The sequence below is a fragment of the Patagioenas fasciata genome, chromosome 18 (genome assembly GCF_037038585.1).
Source record: "Patagioenas fasciata isolate bPatFas1 chromosome 18, bPatFas1.hap1, whole genome shotgun sequence".
Classification (NCBI taxonomy): Eukaryota; Metazoa; Chordata; class Aves; order Columbiformes; family Columbidae; genus Patagioenas; species Patagioenas fasciata.
Genome location: NC_092537.1, coordinates 401,961 through 416,636, shown reverse-complemented (window position 1 = coordinate 416,636; position 14,676 = coordinate 401,961). Strand labels below are relative to the sequence as shown.

The 14,676-nt window shown below is 69.8% G+C and overlaps 1 protein-coding gene across 1 annotated transcript; it reads left to right on the top strand.

Annotated features, from left to right (window-relative positions):
• Nucleotides 1-190: 190 nt before the first annotated feature.
• On the top strand, nucleotides 191-2,469 carry SOCS3 (suppressor of cytokine signaling 3). Its single transcript, XM_065852493.2, has 2 exons — nucleotides 191-299; nucleotides 667-2,469. The coding sequence occupies exon 2, from the start codon at nucleotides 734-736 to the stop codon at nucleotides 1,361-1,363; it is 630 nt and encodes a 209-aa protein (XP_065708565.1). The 5' UTR covers nucleotides 191-299; nucleotides 667-733; the 3' UTR covers nucleotides 1,364-2,469.
• Nucleotides 2,470-14,676: the final 12,207 nt, after the last annotated feature.

The window sequence follows — 14,676 nt, the reverse complement described above, 5'->3', positions numbered from 1 at the left end:
GCGCGGGGGGCGGCCGAGCCTCTCCTCTTCTTAGAAGGAAAGAGCGCGCAGGGGAGCGGGAGGGGGCGGCCGCACTGCCCGGAATGGGCCGGCGGTGGCTGGCGGCGCGCCGAGGCGGGCCGGGCCGGGCGGGGCGGCGGGAGGGCGCCGGGAGCGTTACAAGAAGCCGCGCAGTTCCAGGAAACCGAGGGCGGGCTCTGCGCCCGCTATAAGAGGCCTCCCCGGGCGGCCCCGGCAGCTCCGCCGCCGACCGCCGCCGCACACCGGCCCCGCCGCCGAGACCGGCACCCGCGCCCCAGGTACGGAGCTGCCCGCGGCGGGACGGGACGGGGCCCCGGGGAGGGGAGAGCCGGGGAGCGGTGCGTCCCGCGGGGAGGAACAGCCGGGTACCGGGGATGCCGGTGCCCCCCCGGGCCGGCGATGGCCGGGATGCCGGTGCCTCGGGAGGGCGATAGCCGCGGGCCAGGAATGCCGGTGCCGCCCGGGAAGTGAGATCGCCAGGACCGGTGGAGCCGGTGCCCCCTGGCAAGGGCACAGCCGGGGCCGGGGGCTGATAGCGTGGGAGCCCCCAGGACGGCAATAGCCGAGGATCGGGGGCGCCGGTGCTCCCGCGAGGGGAGAGCCCGGGGCCGGGGGTGCCGGTGCTCACTGCCGTCTCTGCCGCAGGTGATGGTGTAGCAGCCGCTGCTCCCGGCAGCAGCACCCCGAGCGCGCAAAGCTGGCTCCCTGCGCCATGGTCACCCACAGCAAGTTCCCCGCCACCGGGATGAGCCACCCCCTCGACACCAGCCTGCGCCTCAAGACGTTCAGCTCCAAGAGCGAGTACCAGCTGGTGGTGAACACGGTGCGCAAGCTGCAGGAGAGCGGCTTCTACTGGAGCACGGTGACGGGCGGCGAGGCCAACCTGCTGCTGAGCACAGAGCCGGCCGGCACCTTCCTCATCAGGGACAGCTCGGACCAGCGCCACTTCTTCACCCTCAGCGTCAAGACAGAGTCGGGCACCAAGAACCTGCGCATCCAGTGCGAGGGCGGCAGCTTCTCCCTGCAGAGCGACCCTCGCAGCAGCCAGCCCATGCCCCGCTTCGACTGCGTGCTCAAGCTGGTGCATCACTACATGCCGCCTGCGCCGTGTGCTGTCCCGGAGCAGCCGGGGGGCGACCTGCACCCCAAACGCACCTACTACATCTACTCGGGAGGTGAGAAGATCCCCCTGGTGCTGAGCCGCCCGCTGTCCTCCAGCGTCTCCACCCTGCAGCACCTCTGCCGCAAGACCGTCAACGGGCACCTGGACTCCTACGAGAAGATGACTCAGCTGCCAGCTCCCATCAAGGAGTTCCTGGACCAGTACGATGCCCCCCTCTAAGGGGCTGGTGGAGCGAGGTTACATGCTACAAGCACAAGAGCAGGGGACAGGCACAACCTCCCGCCAGCACGGGGACTCACAGGGCGCACCGAGCCTCTCCCTCTGGGAAGGAGGGGGGGACTGGGGCAAGCCTTGGTGCTGGGGGACCCCCGAGGAGGTGCGGCACCCCCTCTCCACAGGGAAGGAGACTGCTCCGGTCGGACCATGGATGTTACAGTGTGGAGGCCTCCCCGTCACAGCCGGGGAGAGCCCGTGGGCAAAGGCCCCGCAGGCTTGGGCAGCCAGGACGGCACCCGCAGCACGGGAGGACACGTGCCCCGTCAGCCATGTCCCCACCGTGGGACCACGCCTGGGGTGTCCTGGCGACAGCCCCTCTGCCACCAGAGAATGGAAAGAAAGCACTGGAGTCCAGTCACGCCTGATCGCTTTTCCTCCGTTTTAAGGGGAAGGTGTTTTTTTGCCCATACTGTACTTTACCTCTTGCTGCCTCCTTGTGGGTGGAAGCTCCTTTCACACCTGGCCTCAGACTTGGAGGTCACTGCCTTTTTCCCCTCGTTGCCATTTTCCGGGGGACTAAGCCTTAATACTCTCCCTGCCCCGTGGTCTGGGTTACTGTACATCATTTGGTGACACTGCACGATAACGGTCCTGGTGCTGCAAAGCCGGAGGGGGAACAGCGCGTCCTGATGCTGCTGAGAGTCCCGAGTGACCACGTCTGCAAGGAGCGCCCCGGGGCCCCGGTGCTGCCGCTGGACCTGCCCGGCTGCTCCCGCGGGCCCCGGCGCGCGGCTCCGCGGGCAGGAGGGCCCCTGGGGCGCGTCATCTCACGAGTGACTTCTGCGTCCGCCTGGAGAAGCGCTTGGGCTTTCCTGGCTTTTTTAAATTCTATTTTCTTTTTTAACCAAAGAGATGTTTACAGGCCAACGTGAATCACTGTCTTTTATAAAGATTCCATCGTCACCTCCAGCCTCGAGGGCTGAGCAAAACCATGCTTGAAACTTCAACCAAAACAAAACTCAGATGAAACTTTGCACATATTTATATTTATATTCAGAAAGGAAATGTTTCCGTAATTTATAATAAAGAGCACTATTTTTTAATGAAAACCCTGAGACCTGTTTTGTTTCCTCCCCTGCACCGTCAGGTCCGCTCAGGACCCCGACACGACGCACGGCCCCCGGCCGCTGCGCTGGCCGCGCCGCCGGGACGGTGTTTACACCGTGTGAGCGCCGGCTTCCTGGAGCCGCTCTGGGTGCCGGGTGATCCGGCCGGGTGACTCAGAGCCTGGCGTGCGTAAGCGCTGCCCCGGCGCTCAGGTATGTCTGAGCCCCGCCAAGTCGCTCTGCCGGTCGAGCCGCGTGGGGACGGTGCCGGCTCCAGGTACGCGGTGCAGCCGCAGGCTGTCCCTGGACCCCGGAGGCCCCAGGCGTGGGAATAACCGGGAAGCTCCGGCTGGGCAGAGGGGAGGGCGATGCTGAGCTGCAGAGCTGTGTCTGGGGGACACCCCCGCGGCCCCTGTGCCTCACAGCCCTCCAGTGGCCCCGGGCCCCCGCGGCGCCCCCAGCCCTGCGGGCATCGTGCCTGGCGCTGTGTGCCGGGCCTGGGGAAGCCCAGCGCCGGGAACCGGCTTCCCTTGGGAGCCACGCCAGCACAGAGGGGTGGCGGGTGCGCCCGGCTCGGGCCGCGGGCGCAGCGCGGTCCCTGTGACTATTTTGGTGCTGCTCTCCGGGACGCGCTCAGGGCTGCCAGGAAGCGTGGCGCGGCCTCCGCGGGCACCCACCAGAGCTATGCGAGGAATGTCCACGCGCACGGGTGGCCGCCCGCCAGGCCCTGCCGAGGCACATCCCCACAGCCGGGGCTGCCGGCAGCAGCGGTGACTACCGGCCCGGCGCCAGGGAACAGGGTGGGAGCGGCGCCAAGGGCAGAGCAGCCCCCAGGGGTGAGCATCACCCCTGTGACGGTGCCTGCGGAGGGACCCGCAGCACCGCAGCCCTCGGGCAGGACAGGGCGCAGCGTGGCTGGGGAATCCGGGTTCCATGGGCTGAGCGCCCCCAGCCCCCGCAGAGCGCAGGGTTCCCTGCGCGCCGCCATGGGGCTGCCTGCAGCCGCCCTGCTCCCTCACCGCTGCCCGGAGGCCCCCGGGCGCCCGCGCCGCTGCCCAGGGGGCTCTTCCCCCGCGCAGGCCGTGGCGGTGCTGGCCGCAGTGAGCCCGGAGTCCGGGAAGCTCCGCCAGCCCCGCGGGTTTCTTGGAATCAACCCAACCTCACGGCAGCGGTGACGCAGCGGCTGGCGGGCAAATCCCTGCTGGAGGTTTCACAAACCTCCTGCCTTCTCCAGAAAAGCCAGGCGGACTTGGCCCCGTGTTTCGTAAGCGGCTGGTGGAGTGTGTCACAGGCAGCCCGTTCTCCTCAGCCCATGGCCGGGGCTGGGCCGGCTGAGCTCGCCCCCGCAGCGGCTTCCTGGATGGGGACGGTGTTCTCATGGTGATCAGACCATGTCACTGCGCCGTGGAGCCAGACGGGAAACGGGGCACGAGCACGGGGGGCTGGGAACGTGGCTGGGACACCGTGGTCCTGCAGCTCCCGGATCCCGTGTTCCCAGGGCCGGCACCGGGCGGGCACAGCCAGCGTTCCCGGAGGGGGCTCAGGGCAGCAGGGACCGACCAGCGCCGCACAGAGTTGGCCACGGGGAGCCCAGCCCTGGCAGCCGAGCAGGGTGCCCAGGCTCCTCACGCTGCACCAGCCCTGAGACGGAGCAGGCACCGGGACAGGCACCGCACCCTGCCCCGCCGCGGCCCCGGCTCTGTCCTCCCCACGCTGCGCTCCCTCCAGAGGCCGGAGCTGCCCGTGGGCTTTGCCTTGTTCTGGGGCTGAGCCGGCACCAGCAGCTCCGCGGTTCTGCTCTGAGCCCGAATGACCCAAACATCATGTGGCCACAGCCCAGGTGGGAGGGAGGTGTCCCCATGGGTGGGCTGGTCACCCTCTGGCCTCTCCCGTCCTTGAGCCGGGACCCGGCCATCACCCAAGGAAGGCAGCGGTGAGCGGCAGCACCAGCAGTCGCCGGGGCGGCAGAGCCAGGCACGGAGCTCGCCCCGAACACCCCGACCTCGCGGCACACCCTTCGCGCACTTCCTCCTGCCCCGGCTCCCAGCGCCAGGACATTCCCACATCGCCGCCGCGCTTCCCAGTCGGATGCAGGAAGGGGCCGAGCAGCAGCCGGGGGCCTACTGTAAATGGCACCACCTGCTCCTCACGCAGCGATTGCTCTGCGGGCCAGGGCCGTGGGGCCGCTGAGAGCAGGGACCGCGACACCTGCTCCCCAGCGTGCTGCCGGGAACCACGAGCTCGGGCTCTGCGGCACAGCCCCGGGGCTGGCGCCGGCGCAGGATGGGCGGGGGGTCCCTGCGCTGGAGGAGCAGTGGGGCTGCAGCTCCACGTCCCCGGGGCACACAGGAGTCCCCTGGTCCTGTGGCATCCCCACAACTCGGCTGTCTGCCCCAAGCAAGCGCGTGTGGCTCGGCGCTGTGGTGCTGCATGAGATCCCTGGCCCCGGCAGGGGCTCGGCCGGCGGTAACGGTGACAAATCCCATTGCTGGCACAGAGGAGGCAGAGTCTCGGTGGCCAGGGATGCTGCAGGGACTGAATGAGCCCCTTCACCATGTCCCTGGTGTGGTCCCTGGCTGTCCCCAGCCTGAGCAGGGCTGCGAGCAGACGGGCAGTGCAGGGCAGCAGCAGGACCGCCATGCCCAGGCCAGAGGGTATTTCGGGCTGCAGAGGAGCCCAGAGGCCTGTGTACGTCCCCATGGAAACCCCTCTCTGTTGTTGCTCCTGCAGCCAGAGCCGGGAGTCAGCGCGGAGGGCGCCAGCAGCTGCAGATTCCTCACTCCTTCCATCAGCAGCTCCGCGGGGCTGCCCTGGCCCCCCCACCCCGGAGCCACATCCACCAGCTCGCTGTCCCCCTCTCCTGCTGGCCAGGCTGGGGGTCCTGGGGCCCCTGCAGCCCCTGCAGCCCCTGCGTGTCCCCCTGCCTGCCCCCCCGCCCACTCCAGCGCCTGACGGGGCTCGGTCCTGCACGCACGAGCGGCAGCCGCGGCGCGGGGCTGAGCTCTCGCTGCCCACACGCGGGGGACGTTCGGAGTGGAAACTGCCCCGCTGCGTTTCCACAGCCCGGGAGGAAGTTTTCATCCCGGCAGCAGCAGATGGACCCCGAAGCAACTCCTGACATTTGAGAGGAAGGTTTCAAACAAAGCCGCGTTGCTGTGGCAATGGCAGCCGCAGGCCCCCGCACCCATCCCTTGGCTGGGGACACAGCCAAGCGGGGGGAGCAGCAGCCCAGTGCTGGCGGTGCCGGGGGCCATGTCCTGCAGCCCCCACCTTGCCCCGCGCTGGGACCAGCGGATCCCACTGCCAAGCACCGTCTGCGCCGTCCCCAGGGCGAGCAGTGGGTGCCAGCACAAGGACAGACCCCGTTTGGCGCCCTCCCCGTGCTCAGCCCTCTCCTGCTCCCCTCCAGCGGCCGCAGCCCAGGCCCACGCTGCTCTTGCACCTGCACGCGCGGGAGCAGCGAGGCGCCTGCCGCTCCTGCGGGCTCCGCTGGGCACGTCGATGGCACGGCACGGGAGCTCCCCGTGGGCGCTCGGGCAGCAGGCTGCCAGCTGCCTTGGGTGTGTTTGCCCAGCACAGTGCAGAGTCCTCGCATGACCTGGCAGAGCAGCGTGGGCAGGTGCCAAACCCCAGCCCTGGAGCATCCCTTGGCCTCGCATCAGCCCTGGCCGCGGCCCCGGCGCAGGAGTAGGCAGCGGCAACACCACACACGCGGCTGGGGACGGAGCTCCTGGACACGGGACCTGCATCCGTGGGGCCAACGCTGCTGCTCCCACCTGCCCCCTCCCCTCCAGGACACAATGCTGGGGGCTCAAACGTCCCCCCGGGCCCGGGGGGCTGTGCCTGTCCCGCAGCTCCCCAGGTCTGTCGGCAGAGCCGGGCGGGGGGCGATGTGTGGAGGCGGCAACGCTCTGGGTGAGGACGGGACGTGCAGCTGGCAGAGGGCACAGCTGGAGCAGATGTTCCCTAGAAGGACCCAAGGGCCCCGTCTCAGCATTAAACGAGTGGGAATGGGAGCACTTTACTGTAATTCCAGCAATTACATTGTTCATCCTTGGCAGCCAGCATCAGTTGGTGTCCAGCGCCATGGGATCATGATAAGCCACCTGGCACGGAGGCTTGGCAGCGTGCCGTGCCGCTGGGCAGCCAGCCAGGGCAGGGCAATAAAGGGCTGCAGAGCGAGGTGTGACCTACGGTAAGGGCCCGCCCAGGAGTTCCTGGCACCGGCACAGCCCCAGTGCACAGGTGCCAGCCAGGAGGGTCCTGGTGCCCAGGAGAGTGGGACAAGCCTGGTGGGACTGGGGACCCCGGTCCTGCAGCTCCAGCGGGGCCTGGCAGCCTCTCTGCGCCGTGGCAGCCCCTGCAGCCACGCAGCAGCGCCGGGCGCTGAGTTGGCACTGCTGGCACCAGGATGCTGCAGCCAGCAAGTGGCGGGGAGGGCTCGAGCAGCGAGGTGCTGCAGGGCAGGGGATGCCCCCCCTCGGGCACAGGAGGGGCTGGGGGACAGGGGTGCACTGAAGGGCCCGTCGGCCCCCAGCACCCCGGGGACCTGCTGTCCCGCCTGGCAGCCCCTCAGCCCCCGCTCACCCCTCGCTGCCTCCCGCAGGCGCTGCCCCTCGCTCCCCGTCCCCGCACCGCCCAGGCGCTGCACGTGCGCCGGGTGGTCCCTGCCGGAGCCCGGGCCGTGCTGGAGCAGGGGACAGTTGGCACCCCAGGGATGGGAGCGTGAGCCCTGCTGAGTCATCACTTCGCTGTTCTCGTTTTTCCATGGTGCTGTTGTGCAGTTTGCTGGAAGCCAGCAAAGACCCATGACTAATCTGTTCTCAAAACAAGCACAAAGAGAGCAGGGAGGTTTGTGCAAACCCCGCGGGGAAGGGGGGCTGAATCACAGCGCGGGGCCGGGGAGGCGCAGCCGGGAGCAGCTGGGAATGCCTGGCCAGGGCAGCCCCGCCGGCAGCACCTGCGCCGGCTGTGGGACGGGTGGCACGGCCGGGGCTGGGCAGGGGCCGTGGGGACCGCCACGCTCCCCCATCCTCTCCCCGCACGGTGCAGCCGAGCCAGGCCGGCCGGGTGCTGGCAGTGCCGGCGCGGGGTGCAGCAGGCAGGGCACGCGTGCAGTCTCCAGCGCCAGGGCTCCCATCCTGGTCGCTTGTGCCCGGCGGGGCAGCCATGGCCGGGGAAGGAAGCGCAGGAGTTTGCTCTGGCCGGAATCGGGCATCCGTTGATTTGCTGCTATTAAAACCAAAGCTGCTGTCGGGAACACCGCAGCCTGGCTGCCCTGCACACGCTTCCTGGAAAGGACTGCCCTGCGTGCCCCCGCCTGGGGGGACAGTCCCCCAAAGCACCTGGACCAGGTGCTGGCCCATGCCGGGATGGGGCGGCAGCCGGGCCGGGGAGGCCCCAGGGCGTCAGTTCTGTGCCCGGCCCCTGCGGCTCCGCTGCCCAGCAGCTCCCAGCCCCCGCCGACCCCAGCCCCCTCGGCTCGCCCGGCACCCCCGGGGCGCTGCCTGGAGCCGGTGCTGGTGCTGAGGGCGCAGTGGCACTTGCCGGGCTCAAGAGGGTTTACTGGAGGAGTAAAGTCATCGCTTCCAGCGGGGATGAATCACCCCTGTCAGGAATTCTGCCCGGGGGCTTTTCTGTAGGAACATGGGATTTCGACAGCAGAGGCCCCGTGCCCTCCTGGCCGTGTGGGTCCCTCCTTGCACAACTCCCACCGGGGTGCCCGTTCGCCCCAGCACAGCGGCTGCCGGGGTGCGGGCAGACACGGGGCAGCAGGGTCCCTGCCCGCGGTGGGGAGCGAGGAGCCACACAGCCAGCCGGGGGCCGCGTGAACCCGCGTTCCCAGGGTGCCCCCACCCGCAGACCTGCGCACCCCGGTGCCCCGCACAGCTGCCCCAGCCATGGGCAGGTCCCCGTGAGGCCGTGGACTCGCCGGGGCCGCCTGCGCTCCGTGCTCAGCACCGTGGCAGCCGGAGGCTGTCAGCACGGCGGTCGCTGCGGTCTGGAGCCCCAGCTGCGCTCACACCCACAGGCAGGTGCTGGCAGAGGGATGTGGTGGGTCCCGGCCGCAGCGGTGCGGTCACAGCAGCAGCACCTTCCCTCTGCCCGACCGGGCACATCCCGCCCGGCAGTGGGTGTGTGACCACGGACAGGGGTGTGTGACCACGGACAGGGGTGTGTGACCACGGACAGGGGTGTGTGACCATGCACAGAGGTGTGTGACCACGCACAGGGGTGTGTGACCACGGACAGGGGTGTGTGACCACGCACAGGGGTGTGTGACCACGGACAGGGGTGTGTGACCACGGACAGGGGTGTGTGACCATGCACAGAGGTGTGTGACCACGGACAGGGGTGTGTGACCACGCACAGGGGTGTGTGACCACGGACAGGGGTGTGTGACCATGCACAGGGGTGTGTGACCATGGACAGGGGTGTGTGACAGCAAAGGGGCTGCCGGAGCAGGGGCTGCCCCCCCGACACACCCAGCCCTCCCCCCAGGACCCGGTACCGGCTCTGCCACACGTGCTGTGTCCCCCACCCTCACGGGCTTACCCTGTGTCCGCCCACGACAACGTCCCCAGAGCCTCAGCCCCACTGACCCCCACAGCCGAGGCTGAGCCCAGCCCCGCAGCCCCCTCCTCTGCTCAAATCTGCTGCTGCCCACCCGCCCCACTTCCCTGGGGGCTCTGCCTCAGCCCTGCCAGCACGCCGGGGCTGGCCCTGGGGACCAGGGCGGGGGCACTTGGTGGCCGGTGTGCAGGAGAGATGAGTGAGCTCAAACAAGCCCAGCGGGCAGCCCCGTGCCAGTGGCAGCCACGCAGATCTGCTGCAGGCAGCGCCGGTGCGCTGGGTCCACGTGCAGGCCCCGCCACGGCACTGCTTCCCAGCAGGGGCCAGCCGCCCTGTGGTAGCCACCAGCCGCCCTCTGGTAGCCACCAGCCACCCTGCAGTAGCCACCAGCCACAGCTGCAGCGATGCTTCCCGGAGCACAGGGTGATTTGCCTGTTGTGCTTTGCATGCCGGAGGCACCCCAGGGCAGTGCATGCAGGGTGCACAGCGAGCCTGCTGCGGGGGGCACAGCTGGGGGCCCACCCCAGCGCAGGGCAGGCAGGGGGCAAAGCTGCCCCTGCCTCAGCACACTGAGCACCCAGTGGCCTCTCCGGGTCTGGGGGCATGGAGCCTGAGCAGGACACGGCAGGACCTTGGCTGTGGGAAGTTGCTTTATTTTGCTTTACTCTTTCTGCCATTCCTGGAAACAAACAGCTGGAGGGGCCGCTCGGACCTGCCTGCTGGGAAGCAGCTCCCCCCCCGCCCTGCGGGTCGCTCCTCGCCCACGGGGCCCCACGGCCCCACAGTTGCCTGGCCCTGAACCCAGGAGCGGCTCATCCGACCGCCCCGAAACCAGGAGAGACGCTCATGCCGCAGGGTCACGGAGCAGCCCCGGCCCCACCGGCGGGGTGGCTGCAGTTGCCTCAACACAGTGCGCTGGCAAGCCCAGGGGTGGCTGCAATTGCCCCTGTGCATGGCGCTGGTGAGCCCGGGGGCGGCTGCAGTTGCCCCTGTGCACAGCGCTGGCGAGCCCGGGGGCGGCTGCAGTTGCCCCTGTGCACAGCGCTGGCGAGCCCGGGGGCGGCTGCAGTTGCCCCTGTGCACAGCGCTGGCGAGCCCGGGGGCGGCTGCAGTTGCCCCTGTGCACAGCGCTGGCGAGCCCGGGGGTGGCTGCAGTTGCCCCTGGCGAGCCCGGGGGCGGCGGGCCCACGCGTGGAGGCTGAGCAGCTCCATCCCGAGCTCCACGCATTAGCACCAGGTTGATTTATAGAAATCCAATGGCTGGGGCTGCTGGTGCCTCCCGCCAAACATCATTAATGGCTGGCCTGGGAGCAAGGCAAACAGCTCAGCTCACGCAGCAACAAGGAAATCCTTGTTTAAGCGTTTCTGGCCATACAGGGCCCTTCCCCTCACACCCGGGGGAGAAGGAGGAGGAGGAGGAGGTGAAGGAGGAGGAGGTGGAGCCGGCCACAAGCCCCAAGCTGGCACCACATTGGCAGCCTAGGAGACACAAGGGGACACAGGGGACAAGGAGGGACCCCAAGGATGGGCTGTGAGCCGGGAGGGAGCGGGAACCCACAGGGACACGGTGGGGAACAGAGGGGTCCCATGCCGCAGCACCAGCTCTGCCCTCCTTGCACCACCGCAGCGGCAGCAGTATTGACGGGAACACGGGGACACCGGCGTGCCAGCCATGAGTGACCAAGGGCTGGCTCAGGAGGCAGCGCGGCCCAGCTGACAGCGCCAGGCTCTGCCTGGGGCCACCGAGCGCCCCCCTGTGCTGTGCCATGACCCACCGTGGGGCAGAGCTCTGCCAGCGCTGGCTGGGGCTGGCCCAGCGGGATTCACCAGCCCACCCTGTGCAGAACAGCCTGGAAGGAGCTGCTGCGTGGGGCTGGGGCAGGATCCCGACCACCCGCGGTGTCCCTGCTCCCACGCACGCCAGGTTCCCCGCACAGAGCTCTGGCCGCGGGTGCAGGGAGCTCCAGGCACGGGCAGCCAAGGGGAGGCCGCGCAGCCAGCGCCGGCACGCTGCCCGCGGCGGGCACGGGGCATCGGCACGGGTGGCCTGCGGACCTGGCACCACTGAGCTCTGGGGCAGCCTCAGCAACCTGCATCCCATGTGTGGCTCGGGATCTATTTCATCATCTGGAGAAAAGCATTTACTGCCAATAAACGGGCTAATTAATTCTCCTCAAAGACCTCTCAATTATTCATCTCGGGCCACAGAGAAAACAATTACAGCACTTACCTCAGCCCTGGCTCGGCCAGGGCAGCAGCCAGCGCAGCCCAGGGCTGGCGACAGGCAGGCACGGCGGGACAGCGGGCACAGCTCTGCCCACCCACCAGGACCAGCCTGGGGACCCAACCCAACCCCCGGCTGCCCCTCTGCCCCGCGGCCCCAGAGCCCAGGCTGTGCTGGGGGTCCCCTTGAGAGGGGCTTTTTTCCCAGATGATTCTCCAGCTCTGTGACCCTTGGGATGCTCCTCCTGCCCCATGGTGTTCAGTCCCTGCTCCCCCCGTGTCAGCTGCACCTTGCGAAGGGAAACCCGTGGTACCCGCTGGCACCGAGAGCTCAGGGTCCCTTCCCACAGCGCTGCGGGCACCGAGAGCTTGGGGTCCACCCCGCTGGGCAGGACACGGGTGCAAAGGCCACCGGCCCGGGGTCTGTGTCGCTCTCTCCCACGCGTGCCCACGCCCGGCAGGTCAGGCTGCTCCATCCCGCACCCGCGGGGAGCGGGGCGGCCCGGGGCGGGCGGGCAGAGCCCCTGCGCAGCTCCGCGGGGCGCCGGGCCCGGAGCCGCCGGGCCGGGCAGCGCTGGGTGCCCGGGCGACCGCGGGGCCGGGCCGGGAAGGGTTAAGGGCGGCCCGCGCCCCCCCGGCGGCCGAGGGGCGGGCCTGTCGGGAAGCCGGGATTTCTGCGGTGGTTTTACTGGAAAAGTTGTTGCCGGCGGAGGGAGGGGTCACCCGAGCAGCCCCGGCAGGTTGGGGACTGGGGGGGACCGGCCGCCCCGCAGCAGCTGCGCCGCGCTCCCGCGGGCCGCAGCCCGGGAGCAGCAGCAGCACCGGGCTCCCGGGCCGGCTCCGGCTCCGGCTCCGGCTCCGGCTCGGCTGCCGGCACGGCCGGGACGCTGCGCACGGCGGCCGGAGGCGGCCCCAGCACCCCGGAGCAGCCCCGGCTCCCGCCACCTGGGCGCGGGCACCCGGGGGACCGGGGCGGCAGCTGCCGCCTGCCGAGGGGCTCAGCCAGCGCGTCCCGTGCGGGTGTCCCGCGGGAGCGGCAGCCCCGCTGCGCAGCCACGGTCACGGCTGAGCCTCGCTCCGCGCTGGCCGCGCCGCCGGCCCCGTCCAGGCAGAGCCCCCGCACTGGCTCGGGGCAGCTGCCCGCGGCTGCTCCACAACGGGGCCATCGGCGCCTTGCTCTGGGCTCGGGCTCGGTTAGGAACCACGTGTGTGAGCATGCACCAAGGAGCCCAGGCCCAGCGTCAGCGCTGCCGTTACACCGGGTGGCGATGGGCTGGGGCTGGCAGAGAGGGCAGCACCCGTCCCGTGGTGCTGCCTGCACCCTCAGCACGGCCTGGCACTGGCCATGGCACAGCACGGCATGGCACAGCGTGGCACAGCGCGGCACAGCACGGCATGGCATGGCACAGCGCGGCACAGCACGGCACAGCACACTGGAGGTCTGGCTGTGCCCTGGCAGGCTGAGCCAGGAGCCCAGCACGTCCCAGCACTTCCAGGCATTGCTCCATGGTTCCCGACAGTAGGAAATCACTTGGCTCTGCGGCTCCTGTCCCTCCAGGGGTAATTGATGGTGGCTCCCCCCTGCCCGGGTGGAAGCGGGGCCCTCCAGTTCCGCCAGCCCCGGCCCACAAGGACGAGCTGTGGTGGTCGCAGCACGGGCAGCACGCGCAGAGCAGCTGCAGGGCCAAGGCAGCCCAGGAGGAAAACACCCCCGAGCTCATAGCGAGCACTGGGGGCGGCTGCCAGCCCCAGGCACCCAGCACAAGACACTCAGAGCACCTCCTGCACCAGCGCTCCTGCGCCTGCAGCCTGCAGCCCACACCGCTGTCCCCATGGCAGCCGTGAGTGCCAGGGGCGATGGGTTGGCTTCTGCCTGGCGATGACCGAGGAGGCGCAGCCACACAGGCACGGGTCACCGTGCCTCCCACAGCCCCTCCGCAGGCACCTGCAGAGGGGACGTGTGTCGGGGCTCAGCCCCAGGGCCGGGGGCAGGATGTGCAGCCAGGCGAGCGGGCAGGGCCTGGCAGCGGCCGCTCGTGGGGCTGCCTGTGGGGCCAGGGCAGGGGGAGCCCGGCCGGCTCCGGGAATCGCCCCGGCAGCTGCCAGGCCTGTGGCAGGCAGGGTGGGGGGAAACCCGATCTTCCGCGGCAGGACCTGGGCTCCGATCCCCGGCCAGGCTGCTAATTTTAGCCCTGGGGAGGCACTGCTGGAGCATGAGCTCAGCTCACCACAGCTGCACGTTCGGTGGGGCCGGGAGCTGCTGGCCAGCGCTGGCCGGTGGCAGCTGAAGGATCCGTGACGCAGCCCCCAGGTGAGCCCCCCTAGCCGCTGGCTGAGCCCACCGCCGAGCCGCTGGCCGGGCACCAGCACTGCCCGCCCGCTGCCCACACGCCTGCTGCCTCAGCTCGGCCAGCCCCGCACGTGGCCTCCTGCCATGGGCCCCAGTGCTGGCCCCCGAGCCCCCACCACAGCCCTCGGGGGCCCCGTGCAGCTGGGGGCTCGCTGGGTGTGAGCGGCTGGGGGGACCCCTGGGGCAGGTGCCAGGGCTGCAGGACGTGGGGCTCCGTGGAGGAGGCTCTGCCGCGCTGCGAGGTCCTGCGGAGCATGCGGCCGCCTCCCAGCAAAGGAGCACCCTGCACAGCCACAGCCCCTGCGCTGCCCCAGCTGCAGGGGGGCTGCGCAGCACCGCGCCCCCAGCCACCGCTCAGGTCTCTGAGACCAGTGCTGGCAGGGGCTGAAATGAGGGGCACGGCTGGGCCGGGTGCCTTCCCCACAGCGGGCACAGCTCTGCAGCCAGGAGCAGCGGGACTGCATGGGGGGCGACTGCCGAGGCTGTGGCTGAGGGTGCTCCAGCCAACTGGCCCTCCCTGAGGGAGCGGAGGAAGTGGCTCCAGACCCTGCCCTATCCCGGGCAGCTGCCCCGGCACGGTGGGGTCCCTGGGCGAGGGCCCTGCAGCCGCACGTCCCCCAGCCCTCCACCTGCGGCGTGGCCGCGCTGCCCAGCGCTTACTGGAAGAGGAAGCTGCTGGGAAGGCAGCGCGTGCAGCGGGGCAGCTTTGGGGAGGAGAGGCTCGCACGGCTCGGCTGTCCATGCTCCCAGGTCCAGGGCCAGTAACGGGAAGCGTCTGCTCTCAGTGACGGTAAATCAGATCGGGGAGATTAGAGGCCTTTTTGCCTAATCATGAGCAGCTTGAAGTTGGAGGACAAGTTCCTGGAACAAAGAGGAAATGGAGGCAGTAAATAAAGAAAAACTGTTAACATGTGGCCCTGCGTGTGAAAAACGTCTCCATGAAGAACTGTTTATGGCTCCCTCATCTGCGGGGCTGACGGCGCGGCTGCGGTGGGCGGTGGCGCTGGGACCCCATGCAGGGCTGCAGGCAGCACGGCGGGCGCGCGGGCAGCCAGGCGGGGCGG